The sequence below is a fragment of the Myripristis murdjan genome, chromosome 13 (genome assembly GCF_902150065.1).
Source record: "Myripristis murdjan chromosome 13, fMyrMur1.1, whole genome shotgun sequence".
NCBI classification, from domain to species: Eukaryota; Metazoa; Chordata; class Actinopteri; order Holocentriformes; family Holocentridae; genus Myripristis; species Myripristis murdjan.
In genome coordinates, this window is record NC_043992.1 from 40,598,866 (window position 1) to 40,625,133 (window position 26,268).

Below are 26,268 nucleotides of genomic sequence, written 5' to 3' on the forward strand. Positions count from 1 at the left end.
AGAGATTGGAGCCGAAAGGCGACAAGTTTGCATCCTGAGAAGTGCAACTCTAACTCTGTCTGAGAATAACTGAAGAAAATACATATGAAATACTTTAAGTTAAATTTATTGAACCACTGACAGTCAAACCAAGTTTAAAGTATAAAATATGATAAGCAAGTCGTCCTCGACTGAATCGACTTCGAGCCGCTTCTACATTTGAGCCGTCCTCCATCCTCAGCGTCTCTTTCCCTTCCAGTGTTGCCAACTCCTCAGTAAGGAAAGTAGCTATTGGCTCTCCTAAAAGTCGCTAGAAGTCGCCAAATGACGTCATCGCCTAATTTGCATAATTTGCGATTTGCATGTGATTGTAATGGACTGTAATGGGCGCTGTAGGAGAGGAATAAGGGCGCGATCAACGCGGCTTTGTGCATGTGTGATTCATCTGCTGCCTGCAGGCGGAGTGGTGGGTCTCCTCTCTGCTCCTCTCCTGACTGCAGCTGGAGGCTGTGACCGCCTGGGAGGACTTTGGGGCGGGGGAGGGGCTCGCGGCAGCACCCGCTGCTCGCTGAGAACAGGAACTGCAGAGGAACGACACGAGCTTTCAGTCTCCAAAATACCAGAAAAGTCTCCAATAACACCAGGAAAAGTCACTAGATTTGTCTCTAGTCGCTTTTGACAAAAAAAGTCGCCATGGAGAGTTGGAAAGTCACCAGATTTAGCGAGAAAGTCGCCAAGTTGGCAACACTGTTCCCTTCTTGTTGCAGACTGGAGGGGTGGAGTCACGTGACCACACACGCTGGACACGTAGTACAGCGTCTTAAAGGGACATGAACATGCCTGCCTACACAGCCAAAAAAGACAAAAACGACTTTTATTTTGTTTTTTTAAAATACCGAACATACCGACATGAGCAAAGTGACGTCGGTTATCGTCATAAATTTCGGTATCGGTAAATTTTTGGTATATCGCCCAGCCCTAGCTGAGGGGCGTTCTGATATAAAACGGTTACCCTACATATAGCCCATAAAATAAACACACAAGAAAAAAAAAAAATCAATAATTTATTGGTAATAATGCAACAATAAAATTGAGAACTATTCATTCTTCCACCAACCAAGATAGAGTGGACAGAACGGTTGCCAAGCAACACAGACGCTAAGATTGATTTTTCATCTAGCGCCATCATCATGTCACATCAGGCTATTTGGGCTCGTTAATGTTGAATTGGATATTTCCATTAATAGTGCAATTGTTAAAATAGTGTTCAGTTATGTTTGGACTCCTCTTTTGGTGGTGTGCATTTGGCGACAGGTGTGTTTTTGCTCAGACGTAGGCCTATGACTAACATCGGTTTTAACAATAACAACAATAATAAAAGTATACTGTTAATTTACCATACATCGGCGCTGTCACACTGGGCTCTAGTTTCCCGGCGCAGCGCGGGGTGGCGCAGTGAGGCGAACCCCGTGCAGAGCTAGTTTCGACCGGCGAAACGGGAGAGGTGGACGATTTGCAAGTTTCAAAGACCGAGGTGCACAAAGATGGGAGTGGCAGCGCAGCGGGGGGAGGTGTCTACAGATTCAGCTTGGCACAGTGACAGTTTCATGCCGAGGTGCGCCAAAAGCTCGCCATCTGAAACCACGTCTACTTTCAGTGCAAGGCGGAGCGGAGCCGGCGCAGTGGAAGTTTGGCTGACAGGCGGGCAGTGCGCACACGTCACCACAACCTCACAGACTGTCAGGCACATTAACAATAAATACCCACAAAAACCACTATTCAATGCTACTATCTCAATCAGCACATAAATGTATCTCCATATCGACTGTCCCATCACATCTGATGTCAGGTCAAAGGAGATTGGCACCGTTTGGCAGCGTCATGGAAACCCAACCTGATCACCTGTCAGTCAAACAGTGTGTCCAGTACGGTGATGTCTTTTTTCCAGTCATGGTGTCTGGAGCTGCTCCTGTTAACTACACAGTTCATTCATTCATTCATCTTCTAAACCGCTTATCCTCACTAGGGTCGTGGGGGGTTGCTGGAGCCAATCCCAGCGCTCATAGGGCGAAGGCAGCGAAACACCCTGGACAGGTCGCCAGTCCATCGCAGGGCAGACAGACAAACACTGACATCCACACACACAGTCACACCTAGGGGCAATTTAGCTTCTCCAATTCACCTGACCTGCATGTCTTTGGACGGTGGGAGGAAACTGGAGTGCCCGGAGGAAACTCAAGCAGACACGGGGAGAACATGCAAACTCCACACAGAAAGGACCTTGGGTGGGAATCGAACCCAGGACCTTCTCACTGTGAGGCGACAGTGCTAACCACTGCACCACCGTGCCACCCAACTACACAGTTCTTCTTCCATATATATAAATATTCCACTCTGGGTTTCCGTTATCCGGTAATCACTGGACTAATTTGTAGTTTGTAAATGTCCGATGAAAATATTCACAATTTGAATTTTATTAAAACAGTCAATTTCCACGTAATTTTATTTTAAATTTTAAATTAAAAAAAAAAAAATAGACTGCATGATCCCTGTCTCCAGTGTACCAGAGAGAGAGAGAGAGAGAGAGAGAGAGAGAGAGAGGTTTCTCTCTGCAGAACCGGATCAAAACAGCACAGCGAAGTCGCCTGGGGGAGAACAAGGTCACAAGACTGATGCACATTGCAAGTTGTGGAGAGACACTTGAGACTTTGGATTTTAATTCAGCTGCTGAATTAAGTTTTTATTGCATCTATTTGATTTCAAGTTGGCAGCACGCAGCGTTATTAAAATGGTATGAGCCTTTTTTTGTGTTTGCAAATTGTAGTTGCAATTGTTTGCAATTGTATGCAATGTTCATGTTAAAAGAGCACAAGCTTGTGCAATATTTATTGATTTATTTTAGAAGCTACGCACGTGAGTCAGTTGACGGCACTCATTTAATTTGATACAGCCTCTTTTCAATAAAAAGATTACGCTATGAATTGACATGCCTTGATATTCTTATATAGCCTGCATATAATTTTAAGCTCAATAAATCCAGATAATATTTGACCGGAATTTCAAACATTTGTCCGGTAAATTGAAAACCTGTCGGTCACGTTGTCCGACAGGTGCCAATTTTTTGTTTAGGGGAAACCCTGACTCCACACAAATCGAAAATGTAAAATGCATCAGTTCCTTGCCAGACTCTGGGCGTTTAGAACAGCGAATGTAAAAACTTCAACCTTTGTTTTAATCTCTAGTGTGTTGTTGCATCAGTACCCTGATAGCATTGACTTTTGGGCCACATGTGGCATCTAGCTGGTTCCTCTGGCTGAGATGTGATTCGGCAAAACACATGAGGGCCACATCATAACCACATTGGTTTGGCCATACCTTCAAAAATGGAGGGGATTTCTCCTCTGGGACAGTTCTGTAATTGAAGCACTTGGCCCAGATAATAGATTTTACTTTTGGGCCACACCTGACTTGTAACTGGCAAATGTGATATGGCAGAACACATGTGGGCCACATCCTAACCTTCAGTTTGGCCATACACTCTGACACCTGCCCAGGTGGCAGAGTGGAGGCTTTTGCAGCACATGACCAGGACCTTATTTGCCTAATTTTTCCCCTGGCTCCTCTCATCTTTCAACTGGCTCGGTAAGTGAATTTGAAACCTTTGAAATTTTGTTGAACTAATGATAATAAATGGCGATTTTATTCTCACTAAGTTATGGTTCCACAAAACCTTTGGTCTTTGGAGGAGAAAACTATAAGATGATTAGCCAAACAGAAGTCTGTTCTTCTTTAAGACGTGTGAAGGCGGTGACTAGACACAGGCTTATGGCTGCGTTAGCATCCTCGCTAAGCCTGCTGCTTTTAGGATGAAAATGTTTGATTCAACTTTAATGATCTCTAATGTCTGATTTTGCTAAAAGCGGTCGCTAACTTTAAGCGCTACTAACATTGGCTGCTAACACAGCACCTGTGTCTATATGAAGCCATATGAAGCACGGTATATAAATTATATTAGCAGCTAACGCTGCTCCCGTGTGGTTTATAAATTATATTAGCAGCTAACGCAGCTCCCGTGTGGTTTATAAATTATATTAGCTGCTTAGCTGCTAATGCCACTGTGGTAATACCACACTGGGTGTTAGCAGCTAATATAATTTATATACCGTATATAAATTATATTAGCTGCTAACGTTGGGTGCTAACGCAGCTGAGGCGTGTCAGTGGTGATTAGCTGCTAACGTTAGCGAGTAATGAAGCCAGAGATCTATGCGCGGCGCCTCTGCCTGTCCACCAACATGAATATATGGTCGAGTGGCCATCTTTCAGTTTCTATGTGCTTCTCTTAGTGCAAACATTTCACTCGCCTTTGCCCTCAAAAGTGTGTGTGCGGACCGGGAGACTGGTTTAGCGAGTAACCTAGCTTAAGTGTGGTCTTTCAAGAACTACAAATCCCACAATCCCCTGGCCGCAACAAACCAATCACAGTACTTTTCTGTAGTGATGCAACCAGTGTCACGTGAGAGGTGACGCTCCTTGGCCTGTCTCCTCCCTCTCTATGCATCTGACAAGTGACTGACTGATTCAACTGAAAGTCATACATACAGTTTATGAAATATAAAAACTTTTTGAAAATTTGCAGTGCATTACATTATATCAAAAGCTACAATAACACTACTCTTTCTAATGTTCTGCATTGTGAAGGTGCTGTTAGAAGAAACCCAGTGACTTCCTCAGTCTCAGACATGGCTTCATCTGGCTGGTGACAGAGATGGTGGGAGAAAAGAGAGAAAAAACTGCTAATGAAAAGAAAAGAGCTGGAGCTGACAGTTCAGCTCAATTTAAACTGTTCATTTATAGTTACATACTGTTCATATTTTTTGTACTGTTCATTTTTGTTTGCACTACATTTTGTGAAATAAAACTGAAGCAAAACGTGTGTGTTTCATTTTCATACATATCATGGATGGTTAAAGTGATCCATATACAGGGCGACTTAATCACTGCTCATATTGCACTAAAATTATTATTGTTATTTGGTGCCAGCAGACCTGTCATTCACTTCAAGTAATGTCACTCTGTCAACGATATGAAGGCCACATAAGGACCATATTTAGTTCACTCCTGGTAGAAGTCTGGTTTTGTTATGGTTCAGTTAAAGCTAATACACCCTAGGGCCAGATGTGGCCCATCATTCACTTCCGAAAGTGAGCCAGGTAAAAGGTTTGGTGTAAATTAGTTTAGCTTCTGGGTAAAATCTGGCTTTTGGTCTGTGAGCCACATGTGGGCCACATAAGAGCCATTAGGCTTTACCAGAACTCAGCCATACAGGCGTGCCGTATGAGGCCCAGCTGTAAGCCATATGATCTTTTGGTGTTGGTCCAGCTGTGGCAGAGGTCTGGCTATGTTATGGTTCAAACACAGCTGTCATATACCTGGGCCAGATATGGGCCGTCATTCACTTCTGTAACTGGGCCACATCTTTGCTGTTCATTTGGGCCACATCCAAGCCAAAGGAAATTTGCCATTGGGGTAAGTGTTGGAGTTGAAAGTTGCAAAACAAACATGTAGGCTATTTATTTGAATATGGTGAGGATTATCCTTTGAGGTAAAAACATTCATTAAAAATGGGGGCTTCACAGTTAAATTTATATTTGCTCGTAAAAATCAATAACTTTAACAGACGGTGACAGAGCTGGAAAAAGAGAGATGTGAGGCAGGCAGGTAATGGAAAGACGGGAATGAGGAAGACGAATGTAAGGATAGATGCATGGATGGATGGATGGGTGGTTAGATGGATGGATGGACAGATGGATGGACAGATGGAAGGACAGATGGATGGTAGCAGGAAATAAAATGCAAAAGTAACAACTAAAATACTCACTGTAGCGTGGTCAAGGAGAACAAAGGAAACTAGCAAGACAAAGTATCAAATAAAACTGAGGCAATAAGGCAAAACGACAAGAGCGAACTGTGGCAAACGAGACAAGAATGGCGTGGTTTACTTGGCAAGACGGCACAAGGCAAACTGGCACAGGACAAGGGAAAACGCTGACTATATATACACTCACACACAAGGTAATGGGGAACAGGTGGAAACAATCAGGGCGGGGAAAGACAATCAACCAGGGAAACACAACAGGAAGGGCAAGTTACCTGACACAGAAGGGAAGTGGGGTTTCAAAATAAAACAGGAAATCACGAGACAAGACATGACAACACTTAACATTTTTTCCTTTTCATGACACCCACAGGCTTTCTATGTTTTTTCGGCAGCATCTTTGAGATTTTTTGTGCATTCGTTCAAAGACAGCGTGACATATTTTAGGCCATTTTTGTCGTGGCGAATGCTGAAGGAGTCGGGCTTTAATCAGCGGTTGCCCTCATTCGCCCTGCGTCCCATGAAGCTGCACGTCAAACCAGACTTTACAGACAAGCCCTCAAGGTGTGTCTGAACTTGGTGCCTGAAAGTGCTTCATCTTCTGGCAGTCTGCCTCGGTTATGGCTTGGTGGTGGGAAGATTTGTCACGTCCTTCTCGGCGGAGTTTCTTTACCACACCGGTGAAAACATTGTTGCTGGTGGTGAATTCAGCGTCTTTTAACAGACACCAAGCAGCTCCTCCAACCACTCATCCAGGCTCAGGCCACCCAGCAAATCAAGATTCACCACAAAGTCTGACATTTTGTTGACAAAAGTCTACAAAAGACAAATGTGACCTAACGAGGAAGTGGAGCGCAGAATAGTTGGTTGCTAGGCAACGCTATGTCCGTTTACACTGGCGCAGGGATATTTTGTGCCGCGGTCTGCCAGTGGGTTACACTGATTTTACAACGGCATGGAACGCAGCTCAGCCAATCACATTTAAGGATGGGAAGCACCCGTTTTATAATTAATGAATTAATATGGGCTACTACAGTAGCCAATGAGTATTAATCTGTGTAAAGAATGAATGAATTATTCTGCTGCGCCATCTCAGTTTGACGACATCAGCAATATCAGCCTAGCCTATATGAAATATTATTGTAATTTTGAGTGTAATGCTCAGTTAAATAGGGTTCATTGGGTCATGTTAGCAAGATGAAGCCTTAATTATTATAAGCGTCAGTCTGCTGCTGCTGGGTAACGTTTTTTTTTTTTTGTTTAGCTTCCCCATTCCCGATGACCTAGTGCCTCCTATGGTGATAGGCGACACCTGTGACCCATCAAATGTGATTTGGTTTGGTTCAGCAGGTAAAAGCAGCTGAGAACAAACAGCAGAAACTGCAGCTGCAGCATCTAAACAGCTGAATGTTTGCTGCTTTGTGTTCAGGAGTCAAACAGAAGTGGGAACAAGTCGCGACAGAATTGAAGGATCTCAGCGTTACGATCCACTGCCATCTCTCCTTCAAGGCTCGGGGAAAAAAAGTCTGTCAGAGTCAAACTGAGTTTGTTGAATTTGAGGCACATGAGGAACTCCATGTCAAGTCAAGCTGCTAAGATGTTGCTGCAGTCAGTGATCCTCTCTCACATTAGCTGTGCTTTAACAAGCTGCTCACAGGCTGATTCCACAGCTCTGAAGCCCAGGGCCGGACTAAAAAACAGCCCTGGACTTTGACTAAGCCTGGCCCAAAACAACGGATGCATGAAAACTCACCCTCTCCCCCCTCCCTTAAAGTTTTGGGAATTCCGTTTTTTACCTTTTACTCTATTATTTTACTGTTTTACTACCAAAAGAGTGTTTTTAATGTCAGTGTAAAATGTTAATGACTAAAATGCACACAAATGATTTAACAACATGTTAAATTATTGTTTGTTTTAAAAATGTAAATTACTTATCAAACAGACCTAACAATTCAGCTACCAATGAATGAGCAGGAGTATGCCTGTGATAACAGATTGAAAAATAAGCCAAAGTGATACCTCTTCTCTGAATAGACAAGCTAAGCCAGTGTGCTGCTGTTAGCCAGTGAAAATAGAGCGGAGTGGCACCTCTTCGCTTTGTTACACAATCTATGTCAGCGCGCTCTGCCTTTTGGACTCATACGGTGCCGGTGCAGCTGTTGGAATGTTTTTTCTTGGTGGTGCAGGTGCAGGTGAAACCACTGGAGGGGTTGTGCCACCCAGATTTGCCTCCCTTCTCCCAATGAGACTTGAGAGCCCTGCCTCAGTCACCAAAAGCCCACCAAAAGCGTAGTCTGCGTATAGGGAGCGGCGGCCCTGATGGTCTCTCTCTAGTCATCTCAACTTGCACACATGACCACGAGTATCTTTGACACGGCTGAGTGGCGAGTAAGCCTGCGCATCTAAGGGCCTACCGGCGCATTGTTGCCACCTATCGGTCCGGACATGGAACAACAGTAGATTACAAGCAAAAAGGGGAGGAAAAAAAGACCGGCCGGCCGGTATTCTCCAGAACGTCCAGATGGCCAGTCCGCCCACCTGCTGAAGCCACTACAGTTATTGGAGAAACAAACACTGGAGACTCTTGATAAGAGGCCGCATCACTTCCACCAGCGCCCACTTTGAAGGAAATAGAAGTTCCTGAGCTGGAAAACCTGCTCAGGTATGCAGACGTGTGTGTGACTGACAGAGTTGTTCATGGTGTGGCTCCTCCCCTCTCAGCCTTTGTTAGCAGGAGCATACGTGGATTACATTTTGTTCAGGCACTTTTCAGGACCTCGCAGGTCCTTCTCTTTTCAGTCAGGCACTTATTGTAGGCAGCAATAGCTCAAAGATTATCCACTCACAACTTTGTAAAGCTCCATTCATCTGTAATGCCAAAGTTCCCTGTATAAAAGGCAAAACAAGAAATCTGTGTGTCCAGTCTGCTCTCTGCCCGGAGCTGCTGTCCAGGGCAGAGAGGTCCCAGCACATATTCAGAAACACACTATTCTCAACATGGCCTTTTGGCAAATTCTGGTGCATTTACAGAAATGTTCATTAATGTGCACTGTCCCTGTTACATTAAATTAAATTAAATTCAGTCCAGACTTACACTTCCTCAGTCCTGGTTTCAGCCACTGCTCTCCACCATGGTCCACCCTGGAGGAAGAAACAGAGGCTCTGTCTCAGTTCAAAGGCTGTACGCTGCCTAGGTCGTATTTGTAGGCTGCTTACGTCACAGTGTCACGACAAGTGCTGTCCCAATTCAGTTTTACCGCGCGGGGTCCTGATAATGCAGCCGACCGATCCAGCCTATTTCTGACTCATTTGCAGGACACACCTCCACGACGCTTCACGGCCGACATTACAGCCTACTTCCCAGGTCCCAGGTTTTTAACACACAGGGGAAAGGGGTTCAAAATTTTACTTTCAGATAAAAAGGTTACTATATATATATTAACCTTTTAATTCACTGTTTAAATGTCTCTTCTGGCATTTATTCCTTATATTCCTTATTAGCGCATATCAAATCAGATAATGTGTGATATGCATGTGTAAACAGAATAATTCAAAAAACTTGTAATTGACTTTTTTTCTTGTCTTTGTGTGTGTAATCAACTTGTGAATTTTTATAGTGATATCTGAAAGTAAAATGTTGAACCCCTTTCCCCTGTGTGTTAAAAGGCTGTTTTTGGTATTATGTGGTCATATAGAGGGGATTTTCAAAACTTTCCACCAATGGGATTCCTTGGGACTTTTTTCCCCTCACTCAGGACAAACTGAGGATACAGAATCAGTTGAGTTTGCTTCTCTTGGAGTTTGTCCCAGGTTGACCCCAATTTTGGCCTAAAATGACTGGACTAAGGGTACGTTTGGGTCCAGTTGAATTTGGATCAGCCACCATTGCTGGAATTATGAAGCATGTTTTAGACCGTCTTAATGTTTATATCATGACGTCTGGATAAGTTTCCATGCCTATAATTACCACCATATATTGGGTTTAGCTGTTAACTGTATCTGAACAACGCCTGTAAATGCAAGTTTAGTTAGATGAGTTAGACAGGCATTTTGCATGATGTTTCCATAGCAACCATCAGTACATCAGGTACGTTACAATGTAGCCATGTGTACAATTACTTTAATTGGGATAGTCTGTAGGTCTGAGGCGTGAGATGAAATATAAGTCGGCCTAAGTAAACAAATAACCAGTCAGGCTATGTCAGCGGGTGCTGTTATAATAAACGGTTTATAGGCTACTATTTTACCTGATCACGCTGCTCCCTTGTGTGAAAATACATAATCCGGTTGTGACGGTGCAAGTGATTGAGCTCCTGCATCTTCACGAAGACAAAATAAAATAAAATACATAAAACTATAGAATCAGTGTTGTCCATCTTGAGAGCGTTGATGCTGCTTATCGTTTGGTTTCATGCACAGGTGTTCACTGACACACCTCCCAAACCTACTTAGGCATAGCCAGGGGGTCCGCGAAAAAATTCACGGAAATTTATTTTTTTATTATTATTAACACTAATCTGTTTGTATTTAGTGTCAAACATTTATTTTATTTATGTTTCTGTATGGTGTTGTTGATGTACAGGATGATGCACAGTTGCACTAAAGACAAGAACTCAGTTAAATTGCCTACTTGTCTTTCTTTAGTTGCCTTTAACTTACAGCATTACAGAATTATTAAATACTTGTAGTCAGTATAGATATTCATATATGCAGTATAAAAATGTCAATCCCTTACTAGTTTTTATTTTTTTCTGATTATGTTTGTTTGCTTGTTTATTTGATCAGCTCTACATGACATGAAATTGCAGTCATAAATGCAAAAAACATCAACTTTCAGGGGCGCCGCCTTGGAGCGCTTTTACGTCCCCACCCAGCCAAAGCTACACCCTTGGATGAGGCTATGTGCTAATGCTGCTTATCAACTAGCTAAGAGTACAAATGTGGTTATAAGTATTATGCTTATCGGTGTTGGGAGTGTCAGGGGGTGCCCGGAAAAGTTTGACCCCTCCAGGGGGTCCCTGGGCCAAAAAAGTTTGAGAACCCCTGATCTAGCCCTTCGATTGAGACAGACTCAGAGTCAGAGCAGCAGATTCTCTTTGAGGATGGAAACATGGGCAGGAAACAGTGATGGGAATAACAGCTTTATAAATAAACAGTGTTACTAACAGTGTTACTTTTATCAGAAACAAGTAATCAAAAAAAAAAAAAAAAAAAGACTGTTTCCCCCGTTACAACACCGTTACCGTTACTGACAATAAAATGCACCGTTACTAGGCTGTAACTGAGCTCACTGATGCGGCTTCAACCGAGCAGCTCTCTGTCAGCAATCAGAGCTGCTTAAGCCCAGATCTTTCTTCAAAAACCCCAGATCTTTTTTTATTATAATTATTATTATTATTATTTAATTATCCTATATGAAAAATGTGCGTCTTGTGCAGAAAACGCGGCGTGTCAATTTTCAAACCGATCGGACTTTACACTTTTTTGTAATTTATCAACATGAATGGAATTCCCCACCCGGACAAGAGGGTATCACTACTTTATCAGAGGCCGTTAGATCAGTGGTTCCCAACCTTTTTCTTGAGGGACCCATATTTTCACCATTGCAGACTTTGGCGCACCCCTCCACCCACCCCCGGCCCTTCCTTCCCTCTTCTCCTCTCCCTTCACACACACACACTATTATTATTATTACCTTTTTATTATTAAATTACTATTATTAATTTATTATTACTAACTTTTGCATGCATGGTGAAGCGGGATAAAATAGGCTAATGCAATAATGCAGGTTCCTAACGTTAAACTGCTCTGCATCAAAATTGTAGCAGCCTACTTTGTTTTAAATGCACATGACTCAAGGATGTCAGTTTCCTAAGCCAATGAGGCTATGATCAAGCTAACCAAGAGCATGGCCTATACCTTTTAAAATAAGCACGTTGGGAAGCAGGTCGGGTCCATTATTTTAACCGACTTGCGGTCCGAGTTGCGGTCGGGTTGGTTGAAAACGTCGGGCGAGTGCGGGTCGTTTGTAAGTGTACCCACACACCACTGGCATGTATGCACGTGTCTGTGTGTGTGTGTGTGTGTGAACGAGAATGACAGGGAGAAAGAGCGCTATGCAGAGATGAATGAACGGAACGATATTTATATTTTAAAATCGTGTTGGGGGAAAAAAGCGGAATCAGTTTGTGGTGCTTGGTGTTGATTGTGTGGCGCTGCACCACACTGGTCTGTGTATGGGAAACCCTGACTTTCTGCAAGTTTACTCTGTTTACCTCCGTGAGTGTGGGAGGGTGTTCACGTGACAACCCTTTCCTCCAGATTTAATTTTTTAATGTCAATGTATTTATTTATTTATTTATTCAAACTAATTATTAAGCTTTTTAACCCTATGTATGTGTCACAAATAAATTAAATACTAACTTAAATACTGCTCTCTGGCAGCCAACTAATTTGACATATTTGAACAATTTTTTAAAAAAGTAACGTAATAGTTACTTTTCCTGGTAATTAATTACTTTGACAATGATGTAACTCAGTTACTAACTCAATTACTTTTTAGTAGAAGTAAATAACCCTCCCTATGAAGGATTTAGCAGACCATGTCACTCATATCCACCATTCAACATGAAACAATATTCCTCAGGCCTCTATAAGACATTGTGTGTGTCTCTCCATACCTGAGAGTCTTCAGTCTCCAGGTTGGATCCTCCAGTCCAGCAGAGAGCAGCTTCACTCCTGAGTCTCCTGGATGATTGTAGCTCAGGTCCAGCTCTCTCAGATGGGAGGGGTTGGAGCTCAGAGCTGAGGCCAGAGAAGCACAGCCTTCCTGTGTGAGCAGACAGCCTGACAGCCTGCACACCATCACAAACACAATCAGTCCAATCAGGCATTATTCCTGGCTGATATGATTCTAGCAACATTTTAATACAGTAGCTGTTTTACACTCTCATAATAACTTGGTTTTAGTTCGCAGCTGGAAAATCCATGATGTCAGATCCATATTGCAATGACTTGTGGGTAAGTCAGGAGAAGACTGCAACCCAAGCAGACTGACAGAGTCGTAGTTTGAGGCCGTGTCAGAGACACGGCCTCAAAGTCTGAGAGTCTGCAAGTGAAGTCTGGACATTTGGATTGAGCCACAGAGACTGAAGCTTCACTCAGTCTGGCTCCAGCCTGCTGGAATCACTGCAGGAGCAGCACAACCACATTTAAACGCCGGCTCACATGAGCACAGAGCGTATACAGTGGAGGACTGGGAGGACTGGGAGGACTGGGTGAGAGGAGCTGGGCCAGCACGCTCACTCACCTCCAAACTACAGCAACAGTCACTTAAAGAGACATTTTCAAACCCTCATTATTCATACAGTTATACAGCTGTGATTGTTATTTTTAGACAGAACATTATTACCGAGCTCCAGACCTCAGTGTCCTCACAGCTGGCTACAGGGGAGACTGCATGTAAATCAGGACTGAACTGGTCATGTGTTGAGCAGGTTGAGGAATCCTGACCTGAGAGCCTCCAGTCTGCAGTGTGGACTCTCCAGTCCAGCAGAGAGACGCTTCACTCCTGAATCCTGCAGATCGTTGGTACTCAGGTCCAGCTCTCTCAGATGGGAGGGGTTGGAGCTCAGAGCTGAGGCCAGAGCTGCACAGCCTTCCTGTGTGAGCAGACAGCCTGACAGCCTGCACACCATCACAAACACAATCAGTCCACCACATCATCTGCTTTGTGTTTTCACAGAAACCTACACAGCTTAGGAATCTGTTCAGTGACATGAAGCTGTATGCATGGCTGGAGCCATTTCTTTGATACTGGTCAAAAATTATATCAAAGTTTTAATTTTGTCTACAAATATTCAGCAGTCTAGTACATGTAAGATGTAGAACTGCTCTCTGGGAGGTTGACATGGTCTCCAGATGAAGAGCAGCTTGCTGCATGTTTCATTCAGCAGGTTGACAACTGACTTGTTATATTTCAAAAATGGTTCAGTCAAATTCTCCAGTATCTCCAGTTTCACAGTGACAAGACAGAGAGACAGAACAATCTGTTGGAGCTACATGTACACCCAGGGGCGAAAATCCCATTTCATTATTGGGGGGGGGGCAATAAACAGAAAAATTTCTGAGAGTAATTCTTGGAGGGGACATGAAAAAATTGTTGTCTGGCACGACTGTATCTCCCTCTTTCTCTCTTACGCTCCTTTGAAACTTGCCGTACAGCGTTGAGCCCTCAGCTTGTTCATATGTTTTAAATAATGCTATTAAAAGCAATAATCCTCTAACCAAATTTCTTTGCTCACTGTTCTGTTTCCACTACAGTTCACCAAAGTAGCTTTACAAGAACTAGGAACTCAAAATAAGCTCTAAAACTAGAGGAAATTCCTTGAATAATCCAACTACATCAAACTATTCTTCAAAAAACAGATTCATTGTAGTGTCAACAAAAAACAAAGCAAGATATGGCATCAAATAGTGACATACAGTATATGTTTGAGCTGTACACTGTCCCTTTGAGATCAAATAAGAAAATTAAATGAAACTATGCCACAAAATAATGCAACTTAAAATGCAAAAAAAAAAAAAAAAAAAAAAAATAGATATCAATCAAGAGACAAACTCAAAATATCAGTAAAATATGAACTATTTCTGACATTAATATCCTGACAGACTTTTTGAAAGAATAAAAAGCTCAGTATTTGCTCCTCCTGTGGTCTGTCCTCTCTCTCCCTCACTGTCTCATTAGCTGTTAGCTTAAACAGAGAGCTGAAAGAGGCAGGTTTTGGACCAAGCAGGGGGAAAATATCGCTTTTCATATTAGAGCCTTGTGCTTGGTGAACAGGTGCTGTGATAAATGACTCACTGGCTTTCACCTGAGGAGGTTTTCTTGCTAGTTCTCATCAGGCTGCTGCCTCTCAGGCTGACGGACTGACTGTAAGTTACCGAGCTGCCGCTCTGCCGGGAGCAGGATGCGGACCAAACCATGGAGGGGTCTTGTCCCCCCCCGAGCCCCCTGGGATTTCCGCCTATGTGCACACCTATGAGGTTAACGTTTTCATGAAGAAGCAAATATAAGAACAATGTTGCCATGACCTCATAGTCTGTGTCAATGTCTAATCTCTAAACCCAAAGGAGAGGAGAGAGAGAGAGGGAGAGTGGACAGGCTGCAATAATAAAATGCATTTTGGTTTTTGATTGATTTTGATTGATTTGATTGATTTGATTTATTTCGGTCAATTAAAGGACTGACCGAAAAGGTGTAGGCTGAAGCAGAGCTTATCACGCCTACCCTTATCACAAATAAACATTTACTCATAATATGAGCTAATCCAAACATAACTTCTACCTAATTGGTCAACCAACGATGCAGCTTTCAGTCAACAAATACAAACTTAATTAAGCTACTAATTGGTAAATTTTTAGTCAACCAAAACATCGGATGCCAAAAGGACAAAATCAGAAAAAAGCAGGATGGCATGAATATGTGAGATACAAGATGTACTTACGATTTTTGACAGTGTACTGCATAATTAAGATATTCTTGTAAAGTTTTTTCAGACTGGCCAATGTAATCGAGGTTTTATATTTTCAGAACAACTGTTCCATCAGTTCACCCCCTTAACAGACGGACAATAACCTTTTACATTTGTACGAATCTTTGGTTTTTCAAAAACGATTGTTCCCCTCAAATTGTAACCGCTGTCCCTCATTTTAAACAACCTCTGGATACTTTGTGGTAGTTGTTCATTTCTAGCTTTATACATAATCTGTATTATTTTGTAATCTACTAAGTTTTGGAATTTGAGAGTGTTATGATGAATAAATAGTGAATTGGTTGGCTCATTATAGGGTTTTTTGCTTACAATATGTATAGCTTTTTTTTGCAGTAAAATACAAGTTGACTAAATATGACTAAAACTAAAGCCTATAGCTCTACATATTTCTGCATCATGATGTGGTTGAATATTATTGCTGGCCTACATGACTCAAGTAACATTTTAATACAGTAGCTGTTTTACACTCTCATAAGTTAGTTTTGGTTTTTAGTTGGCAACTGGAAAATGTATAATGTCATGTCCATATTGCAATGAATTGTGGGTAAGTCAGGAGAAGTCTGCAACCCAAGCAGACTCTCTGCAGGTCTGCAGAAAGTCCACTTGAGGTCCCTTCTGGACTCTGGACTTGTGGATTTTGAAAGCCCTCAGCACTCGCAGACTTCCCAGGAACACGCCGTCAAAGTCTGTGAGTCTGCAAGTGAAGTCTGGGGGATACCAGTGTTAAATTCAATGTAGTTTTAGTCTTAGTCTTGTGTCAAATGACTAGTTTTAGTCATATTTAGTCAACTTGTATTCTTTTTTGTTCAGTCACATTTTAGTCGACGAAAAGTTTTGGCATTTTAGTCTAGTTTTAGTCGAAGAAAATCCAAATATTTTAGTCTAGTTTTAGTCGAAGAAAATCCAAATATTTTAGTCTAGTTTTAGTCAATAGTCTTTTTTTAGTCTTTGACCTGCATCATGTTGGCTTTTTTTATGTAACAATACGTTAAATTATTATTCTTATTTTAAAAATGTAAATTGCTTATCAAACAGACCTAACAATTCAGCTACCAATGAATGAGCAGTAGCCTAGTATGCATGTGATAACATAGATTGAAAAAAAGCCAAAGTGATACCTCTTCTCTGAATAGACAAGCTAAGCCAGTGTGCTGCTGTTAGCCAGTGAAAATACAGCGGAGTGGCAACTCTTCGCTTTGTTACACAATCTATGTCAGTGCGCTGCTGTTTTAACTTTGTTCTCGCCGCGCTACGCTTCAGACAGCGCCGGTGGGTGTGTGCTCCACAGTCTCACACACACACACACACACACACACACACACACACCGGCATGAGCACACAGCAGCGCAGGAGGAAAAAAACTAACGCGCATCCAATGAATGCACTTTTTGGATTATAATTTAAAAGTCTATGACGTAAAATAAAAATCTCCCGGTTCCCCCGATGTAGAGTCCGGGCCTGTCTTACACCATTGGACGATATGCAGCGTTGCATTCAAGTGCAACTCCAAAAAGGAAGACAAATAAGCGTCCGGCCTAAATCCGGACGTATGGCCACCCTATCCAGACTAGGGCCTGACCGATAAATCGGTTACAGCCATTAGAGAATAATCGGTAATCGGCCAAAAGTTGGCTGATTGACGCCGATGTTAACACTTATTTATCACTGGTTAAATGCAGGGAATATGGTGTTTTCTTAGAAATAATGGGCTTGCGTTACGTATCCAGTAGAGGGCGCTCCGACTCCTTTCACATCCCGCTCCACAGTCCCCCCACAGCAGAGAGAAGTAGAGAGAAGACTGAAGAGCCCACAGCGCATTTACTGAGCCCAGCGGTTTGCCTCAATGTTAAGTTCATAACTAGTTTGTGAAATAAACAATAACTCAGTAAGTTTCCCATTCCCCATGGCGAGCCTCGCTGTGTCTGTCACGCTTGACTGATATGTTAGCAAGCTAAAGTTAGGATAACCTAGCTTCAATATTACCTTGCTAAGCACTTTGGGCTGCATTTATTTACAGCAGCGCACGGACTGTGTTTTTTAACTTGTGGCGTTGAGGATGAAAAAGCGTTTCTGGGTGAAGTTATAACTTCATGGAGGAAAGAAAATGTGAAAGCACGTTTAGAGGACATCAGAGAGGCGCATTTCAAATCATGTTTTACCAGAGACTTTTATGATGCTGTTTATCCACCTACCTATTAACTACAGATAATAATTCATTAAATACACTAACTGACCACTTCATTAGACACTGTGCAATGTAATGCACAGCAATAACAGGCCTACCATGAATTGTACTGTAATAAATGTCTCACTTTGTACATGTTGACACTGTCAGAGAGACTTCTTTATGTTTACTGAGATGATAGTGGGTGTTGCTGTTGGTGTGGAGAGCAGTATATTGAGAGGTGTTCAGAGTATTTTGACCCTCTGATGCATGTAAGTGGGGTTGACAAAATATCAGACACCTCAATATGATGCTCCTCACACCAACACCCACTACTACCTCAATAATAACCATAAAGAAGAATTATCAGCTTTCTTACAGTCAACAACATTTTAAAAGTAATAGGTTTAGTCTAATGAAGTGGCCAGGAGTGTACGCGCCATATTCATGTGAACACAAGTAAGACAAATGCTTAATGTTTGAGTTTCAAAATGGCCCATGTAACTAGACAGATTTGTGACATTATTTTTTAACTAATGCATATTATGTCTTACTTTGTTTTTTTTTACAGATGGCAAAAGAAGTTGGACGCAGTACGGTGTGGGACTACGTCACCAAGGATGTCCCTGGTGAAGCTGTCTGTAATATTTGTGCAGCTTCTGTGAGCCAGGGATCAAGCAAGCAAAAAGCAAAAAACACAACCAACCTTTGGCAGCACCTTAAAGCTAAACATGATGACATGATGATACTGCCTTTTTGCACATCATATTTTTGATTTGTTTTATGTTCAAATTGTTCATATGCTGCTTGTTCAACACAATTTTTGATAATAAAAGTATCTGACAATAGTAAAATGTTCTCCCTTCAATTAATATCTTTGTAACAAGTGTTTGGAACTATATTTAAGCCATTCAAAGCTGGTATTTCATCTTTTTTTAAAATTGAAAAACGTAAAGATTTAATAAGCCGATCTATGGGTTATCAGATTTTTTTTATTCCCTAATATCAGAATCGGCATCGGCCCCAAAAAATCCATACCGGTCAGGCCCTACTCCAGACATCAGTGTCCTCACAGCTGGCTACAGTGGAGACTGCATGTAAATCAGGACTGAACTGGTCATGTGTTGAGCAGGTTGAGGAATCCTGACCTGAGAGCCTCCAGTCTGCAGTGTGGACTCTCCAGTCCAGCAGAGAGACGCTTCACTCCTGAATCCTGCAGATCGTTGTTACTCAGGTCCAGCTCTCTCAGACTAGAGGACTGGGAGCTGAGAACTGAGGCCAGAGCTGCACAGCTTCTCTCTGACAGATTACAGCCACTCAGCCTGAGGAGGAATTACAGATGAAAACAATACATTTAAATGTGTTTCTCTTGTGTAGAAAACATCATGTTATGTGTTTAATATATCCAGTTATCTCTGAACCTACACAGATTTCTTGGAGGCTTTGACCACTGGCAGCAGCCTCAGAAGAACCTCCTCTGAAGCAGAGTATTTCTTTAGGTCAAACACCTCCAGATCTTCTTCTGATGACAGTAAGATGAAGCCCAGAGCTGACCACTGAGCAGGGGACAGTTTTACTCTGGAGAGACGTCCTGATCTCAGGTACTGTTGGATCTCCTCCACTAGAGAATGGTCATTCAGCTCATTCAGACAGTGGAACAGGTTGATGCTTCTCTCTGGAGACTCATTCTCCTTGATCTTCTCCTTGATGAACTTGACTGTTTCCTGATTGGACTGTGAGCTACTTCCTGTCTGCGTCATCAGGCCTCGTAGGAGAGTGTGATTGGTCGGCAGTGAAAGACCCAGGAGGAAACGCAGGAACAAGTCCAGGTGTCCATTTGGACTCTGTAAGGCCTTGTCCACAGCACTCTGGAGGAGTTTTAGTTGGGAGGTTGATTGTCCTTCTGACAGCAGATTGACTCCAGAGTTGATGAATGTCAGAAAGACATAAAGAGCAGCCAGAAACTCCTGAAGGCTCAGATGGACGAAGCAGAAAACCTTGTCCTGGTACAGCCCACGCTCCTCTTTAAAGATCTCGGTGAACATTCCTGAGTACACTGAGGCTGCTCTGATATCAATGCCACACTCTGCCAGGTCTGCTTCATAGAAGATCAGGTTGCCTTTCTCCAGCTGCTCAAAAGCCAGTTTTCCCAGAGACAGGATCATCTCCTTGGTCTTTGCAGTCCAGACTGGATCTGTCCCATCTCTCCCATGATACTTGACGTTCTGCACTTTGGACTGAACCACCAGGAAGTGGATGTACATCTCAGTCAGGGTCTTGGGCAGGTCTCCTCCCTCACTGGTTTTCAACACGTCCTCCAGAACTGTAGCAGTGATCCAGCAGAAGACTGGGATGTGGCACATGATGTGGAGGCTTCGTGACGTCTTGATGTGGGAGATGATTGTGCTGGCCTGCTCCTCATTTGTGAATCTCTTCCTGAAGTATTCCTCCTTCTGGGGGTCAGTGAAGCCTCTCACCTCCGTCACCATGTCAACGCACTCAGGAGGGATCTGATTGGCTGCTGCGGGTCGTGTGGTTATCCAGAGGCGAGCAAAAGGAAGCAGCTTCCCCTTGATGAGGTTTGTCAGCAGAACGTCCACTGAGGTGGACTCTGTAACATCAGTCAGGATCTGGTTGTTGTTGAAGTCCAGAGGAAGTCGACACTCATCCAGACCGTCAAAGATCAACACAACCTGGAACTGCTCAAACCTGCTGATTCCTGCTTCTTTGGTCTCAGTGAAGAAGTGATGAAGAAGTTCCACCAAGCTCAACTTTTTCCCTCTCAGCAGATTCAGCTCTCTGAAAGTGAATGGAAATGTGAAGTGGACATGCTGGTTGGCTTTGTGTTCAGCCCAGTCCAGAGTGAACTTCTGTGTTAAGACTGTTTTCCCAATGCCAGCCACTCCCTTTGTCATCACTGTCCTGATTGGTCCACCTCTTCCAGGTGAAGGTTTAAAGATGTCTTCACATGTGATTGGTGTTTCTGGTCTGGCTGGTTTCCTGGATGCTGTTTCAATCCATCTGACCTCATGTTCCTCATTGAGCTCTCCACTCCCTCCCTCTGTGATGTACAGCTCTGTGTAGATCTGATTCAGAAGTGTTGGGTTTCCTGCTTTAGCAATCCCCTCAAACACACACTCACACCTCTTCTTCAGGTTAGATTTGAGTTCACGTTGGCACGCTGCAGCGGCAGTTTCTGAATGAACAAACAACAAAACATCAACAAATCCATATTGTATTAAATATGAGAAATGTGAATATTTCCTGGTAAATGTATCTATTGGTCCTTTTCGATTGTAAGAACTTAGCAAGGTGTGCCGAGACCTGAAGAAAAACATTGTTCCAGGTTAAATTTCCTGGAACTTGATTTGGGCCCTGCTCCAGGAACTTTTAGGAGGAGCTAAAAGGGCTGTCCTTCTTGATTGGTCAAGACGTAGCCATGACAACACTTTTGTAAACATGAGCTATCAGAGGACAACAACACAAAGCAGCCGCCGCCAAACAACAGACTGCAGAAACAAATGAAGAGCTGCACGTCCTGATCAGGATTTGGAGAGAATAAAGTTCACAGCCGGAGCGCCGCCGCTGTCCCAGGGAAGCCAACTGCTTTGATCTGACTGGCTGTTTGACTCGGCTCTTAATTTATTTTTTTCAGTTTGACTCGAACTCAAATTTTTTCGTTTAAAATTTAAAATTGATTTTTTTGGGGGGGGGGGCTACTTACTGCTCCACAGACGCTCAGCCAGCTCCTCCTGCTTCATCCTCCTCAGGAGGTGCAGTGTGATCTGCAGAAAAAACTCTCTGCTTCTCTTCCTCTGCTCTTCCTCCTCACCGTCCAACACCTCCTCATCCTCCCTCTGCCTCTCTAAGCATTCTGGGTAATCTGGACTCAGAGACCTCTGCAGGTTTTTCAGCTCCTTCTTCACAAAGGTGTTGATGTTCTCCTCCAGCAGCTGGAGCAGAAAAATAACAGAATTAAGACTTCCAAATTAAAATCTGGACACAAAACACCAAATCAAATCCAGGTCAAAGAGGCTGAAAGATACAGAGAGCAGCACGGAGACGATTCTGAGCAGAATGGTTCTTGTTCAGTTGGTATGTTGTTGTACATTTACACACCATAAATATGGAGGCCAGGTCTGTTTGATGCTGCTGGGCAGACTGAGCACTGGGAACCTCTGAGCTCTGCTGCTGGACTCTGTGGAGGACACACACACACACACACACACACACACACACACACACACACACGCACACGCGCACACGCACACACGCACACACACACACACACACACGATCATTGGATGTGATGTTTTGAAAGAGGAAACTCAGTCAACAGAGTCTGAAGGGTCAAACCAATTCTGGATCTCATGAATCTGATGACAGAAAAACCATCTGATTCATCACCAGTTTGAAATAATTACCCATCATCCACAGAGAGGCGGCCGTCTTTGAAGTCAATATATCGACCCATCGAATGGTCACTCCTCATGGACACACAGCTGGGCTCAGGTCCAGGTTCAGGTCCAGGTTCAGGTCCAGGTTCAGGTTCAGGGGGGTCTGGTCTCTCCTGCTGGATCCTGATAGAAACATTATGAACACAGTGAAGGGATCTGCTTTACTTTCTTAGTCACACTAACATACTAAGATAATAATGAGTGACTTCTCTTCAGAAACAACACTGTGTGTAAAATGGAGTGTGAACACACACAGAGCTTTTCCTGTGAATAAAGCTGCTGTGCTGATTTGCCTGCTGAGCTCTGAGATGGAGAACAGTCATGGACAGTCAGAGATCCTCATCTCACCTCTTAGCTTTGGTCTGGCTGTCATGTTCCCCAGACAGAGTGCTTTCAGAGGCAGGGAGCCCCTCCTCTCTCTCCTCACACACATCCATAGCCGAGCCGACACCTTGACACAAACACAGCGGCTGATTGATGACAACAAGCTTTCCATGACAGGATGTCTCATCACTTTCTGTTTTACTGATTTTCTGATAATTCTTTTGCTAATTTTTCAGAGTTTGTGTCATTTTTTTTAAGTAGTTTTGCTTTCAAACTCAAAGGTTTCAAAACATTTGTATTGAAATAGTAGGTGATAGCAGAGTGAAATCTAATATAGCATGAAATAACTGGTGTTTCGCTCTCTTGGTGGATCAACAACAAAATAAATGAACTCAAGTCAACTTTCTCCAAGCTGTCAGACTGGTTCTGTAACTTGGTGCATATTTCATCGATGAGGTGTTCAGATTACAGCTCACCTGACGCAGACTTTGGTCAGCAGTAAAACACACAGGTAAAACATTTCAGACAAAGATGATTTTGTCCTCAGTCAACATTAAATATCATGACATGATGAATATTTAGATGCTGAAACACGTTAACCCCGTTTTGAAAGCCTTTCCACATGTGCTGGTCCCAGTGTGCTCTCCAGTCCTCCAGCTCTGAAACACAATGTAGGAGCCTGTTCATCAAACATCTCTAATGATCCCTGGTCGGCTCTTTACCTGCTGAGTCACATCCACATCAAATCCAAGAGACTTTCAGCTTCACCTGGAGAGGAAACCCAGAGAGAGAAGACGCTGCTGCTTCTGCTGCCACACTGCTGACTGTGTGTGTGTGTGTGTGTGTGTGTGTGTGTGTGTGTGTGTGTGTGTGTGTGTGTGTGTGTGTGTGCAAAAAGCAGCTGAAAAGAGCAATAAACAAAACAAAACCGAATAAATAATCGTCCTTACCGCTCGTCGACGTTCCGTTTGGTTTTGACTGAACAGAGTTTTTTTTTCCAAGCGGCTGAAAAGACAGAAACGTCCTTAATCCGGTTGAAGTTGAAAGTGAAAGTAGAAAAGCCGTTTTCATGCAGGAAGACACGTCAGGCTGATCCCGCAGCTGCGAGGCAGGATCACAGCCTCCATGCAGAACGCAGAAGTGGCAGGAAACACAGCGAGTTCACCACTGAAGTTAAATGGGGAACAAACTGATTTGTGTAAAACGAAGCTGAATATCAAACAGCACTGCGTAGGAATCAGGGCTTAGATGCTTTTATTTTGAAGAGGCTACAGAGTACGAGGGGTGTGCTTTTATTTTGAAGACGCTACAGCGTCACAGACGCCAGTCTCAGGAAGTGCAGCCAAATGGAGACAGCCCCCTGCTGGCCAGATGTTAGAACTACAAGCCATAACCTGAAGGGGATTCTTCAACAGTTCAGCTGCGCCCTTTCATGGAATGGAATTCTCTATTGAACTTAACAGCAGCAGCGCCCTCTGCTGACAGAAAGGCAGCACTGCAGAAAAAACACATTGATAATAGTTCACCATGAGACTAAATTAACATAAATGTGTGATTCTTATTAATGTCAACATTTACTTGACATCCCTGTTGGTCTGGTCTGAGGTCACAGGTGTCAGTCAGGTGTGGTAAAGTATGGCAGCTGCCACTCATTGGAATCAGGTTTAGACTCACAATCTGCTCACATTCAGGCTTATGTTTCTATGAGAAGAAATTAGACCCCTGATTGGTCCACATTTTTCCTGTTAGTGAACATCAGTGTCAGTGAGTGAACTTGCTCGGTCCTCCATGATTTTCCACCGTGTGCTATTGAGGAATTTTCCCAGCTGCTTTAGATAAGAGCCAACATCCTGCAGAACGAAAGGTGTCTGTGACTGTAGGTGTTTTGTTTCCAGTAACGAATGAATTCAAACATGATATTAAAGACTGAACACAGCCTGTGTGGCTGGGCCTTGATGCTTTGCAGCTACAATGAATTTGATTATTTTGTGCCATATTCGCTTTTTGTTTTAAACAGCCGATTGGTTACCTACTAGAGATTGGCATGTTATGTCAATGCCATATTATTTTTTCCTACTGCTTATCCGGGACCGGCTCATGGTGGCAGCAGGCTGAGGAGGTCGGCCCACATGATCCTTTCCATGGCCACATCCACCAGCTCTTCCTGGGGATCCCAAGGCGTTCCCAGGCCAGATACATAGTCCTGGGTCTGCCCCGGGGCCTGAGGTCGGATTCAAACCAAGGACACAGGACTCAGCTTTAGCACATGGTACACGCTCCTATCCGGTGAGCTACCAGGGCACCCGGTTTCCTGTGAAATTTAAACAAAAGACTAATGATAATTAGCCCTCCACTCTCTGTACATGCTGCTGAAATATGAGCCAAAACAGATGCGATGAAAGCCGTTTTCTCTGCTCTGTCTTAGTCACATCACATGCAAACAGTCAGAATTATGAATGTGACAGAGAGCTGTATGTCTGTAAAAAGTTTTCAGTAGAACAGCAGCTTCTTCTGTTGTGGCTGCTCAAAGACTGAATCAGGCAGCAAAAACCTTAAAACATCAATGAACAGCCAGTCACTGAATGAACTGCTCCATTCACTGAATCCAACCCGCCGAGATTTGGGACAGAACTACCTTTAATTCTTTTTGGACAAAAAAAGAGCAGGAAAAGAGACTCGGCTTTTAAATGAAATTTTAGGTGAATTCATCTTTTTCTAATCCCATCATTATCATCGTCATCCCATCATTTCAGTGACGTCTTGCAGGCTCGGACTGGCAGTCTGGCAACTCTGACAAACACCAATGCACTGAAAAAATATGGGGCAAAAAACTGTGGGGAGAAAATTTGGTCCAGTTGATGCTGAAGCAGCCCATCTGATCGGGGGTTACACGGTCCCAGTTGGTGAAGGAAGGTGAAGGAAGCGCTGCCCTCATCCTCCCCCCACCTCCTCATGTGGATGCATCCATCCATGTAATGCCAGAGGTCAATCAGGAAATAATCAAATCAAGATAGAGAGAGAGAGAGTGGAATCTAAAAGTTGTAAGTTCAAATCAAAAATAAAGCTAACCTCAAAAAAATGAAAAGGTGGAGGCTGATCCTGCACATTTATTCAAAATCACAGATGCTGTTAGCATGGTCAGCGGCAGCAACTATCCACCGCCAAATGAAGAGGAGGAGGACAGAGGGGATTAGGGTTAATTAGTTGTTAGAACATAAAAAATGCATGTGTAAAGAAAGCGTTTCAATGCAAAAATGACACCAAATGTTCATGGCTTACATACAGAGAAAAAACACACACTGTGTTTTATTCAGTATGTCTCACTTTTACCACACAAGAGAATCCTTTCACAGTTGGAATGAATGACATCCAGCAGAGAACTAAACAACATGAGAAAAGTCACAACATAAATGCACAGACACATATCTGCCAGCAGAGGGGACATCGAGTGCCTGTTGAATGACAATCAGATGTCTGTCATGAAAGAACAGGTACGACAGAGGCAACAGGTGATGCAGCGGCTCACTGACGTTCAGTCACTGGCGAGCGTAGACTGAGTTACCGAGGAGGAGGGAAATCAGAAGCTGCTTATAGTCTGGACGATGCTGCAGTAGACCACAGGCCACCTTTTAGGAGCTTGTTCTTTTACTCAGCACATTTTATACATGTTTGCAAAAGCATGTAAATTAATTCATGCACTGAAAACAGTAAGAAGCTGCACGAGTCAGGCACAGTCAAGGGTGGAGGGTCGCACGTCACTCTCCGCTCCAAAACAACAGCTCAGCTCAGGAATGGAGATTATTGGACGTTTCATCAAAGAAAACATTGCTAATGAAGTCAAACAAGCTGAAATGTTTTCCATTCAGAGAGACCCTGTCCAAGATATCTGGTGCAAAGACCAGTGCTCCATAA

The 26,268-nt window shown here is 43.2% G+C and overlaps 2 protein-coding genes across 2 annotated transcripts in view; both read right to left on the reverse strand.

The window, feature by feature from the left end:
• LOC115369783 (NACHT, LRR and PYD domains-containing protein 12-like) overlaps positions 1-20,733 on the reverse strand; it is a gene marked incomplete at its 5' end in the record, with an annotated part of 62,231 nt that extends 41,498 nt beyond the window's left edge. The window contains 4 exons of the mRNA XM_030066449.1: positions 12,538-12,711; positions 13,370-13,543; positions 18,724-18,897; positions 19,001-20,733. Coding sequence (XP_029922309.1) covers positions 12,538-12,711; positions 13,370-13,543; positions 18,724-18,897; positions 19,001-20,733 — 2,255 coding nt within the window. The remainder of the gene's footprint in view (positions 1-12,537; positions 12,712-13,369; positions 13,544-18,723; positions 18,898-19,000) is intronic.
• Positions 20,734-24,451: 3,718 nt separating this feature from the next.
• The window catches only part of LOC115369784 (protein NLRC3-like), a gene marked incomplete at its 5' end in the record, with an annotated part of 79,721 nt that continues 77,904 nt past the window's right edge, over positions 24,452-26,268 (reverse strand). Inside the window, one exon of the mRNA XM_030066450.1 lies at positions 24,452-24,577. Coding sequence (XP_029922310.1) covers positions 24,452-24,577 — 126 coding nt within the window. The remainder of the gene's footprint in view (positions 24,578-26,268) is intronic.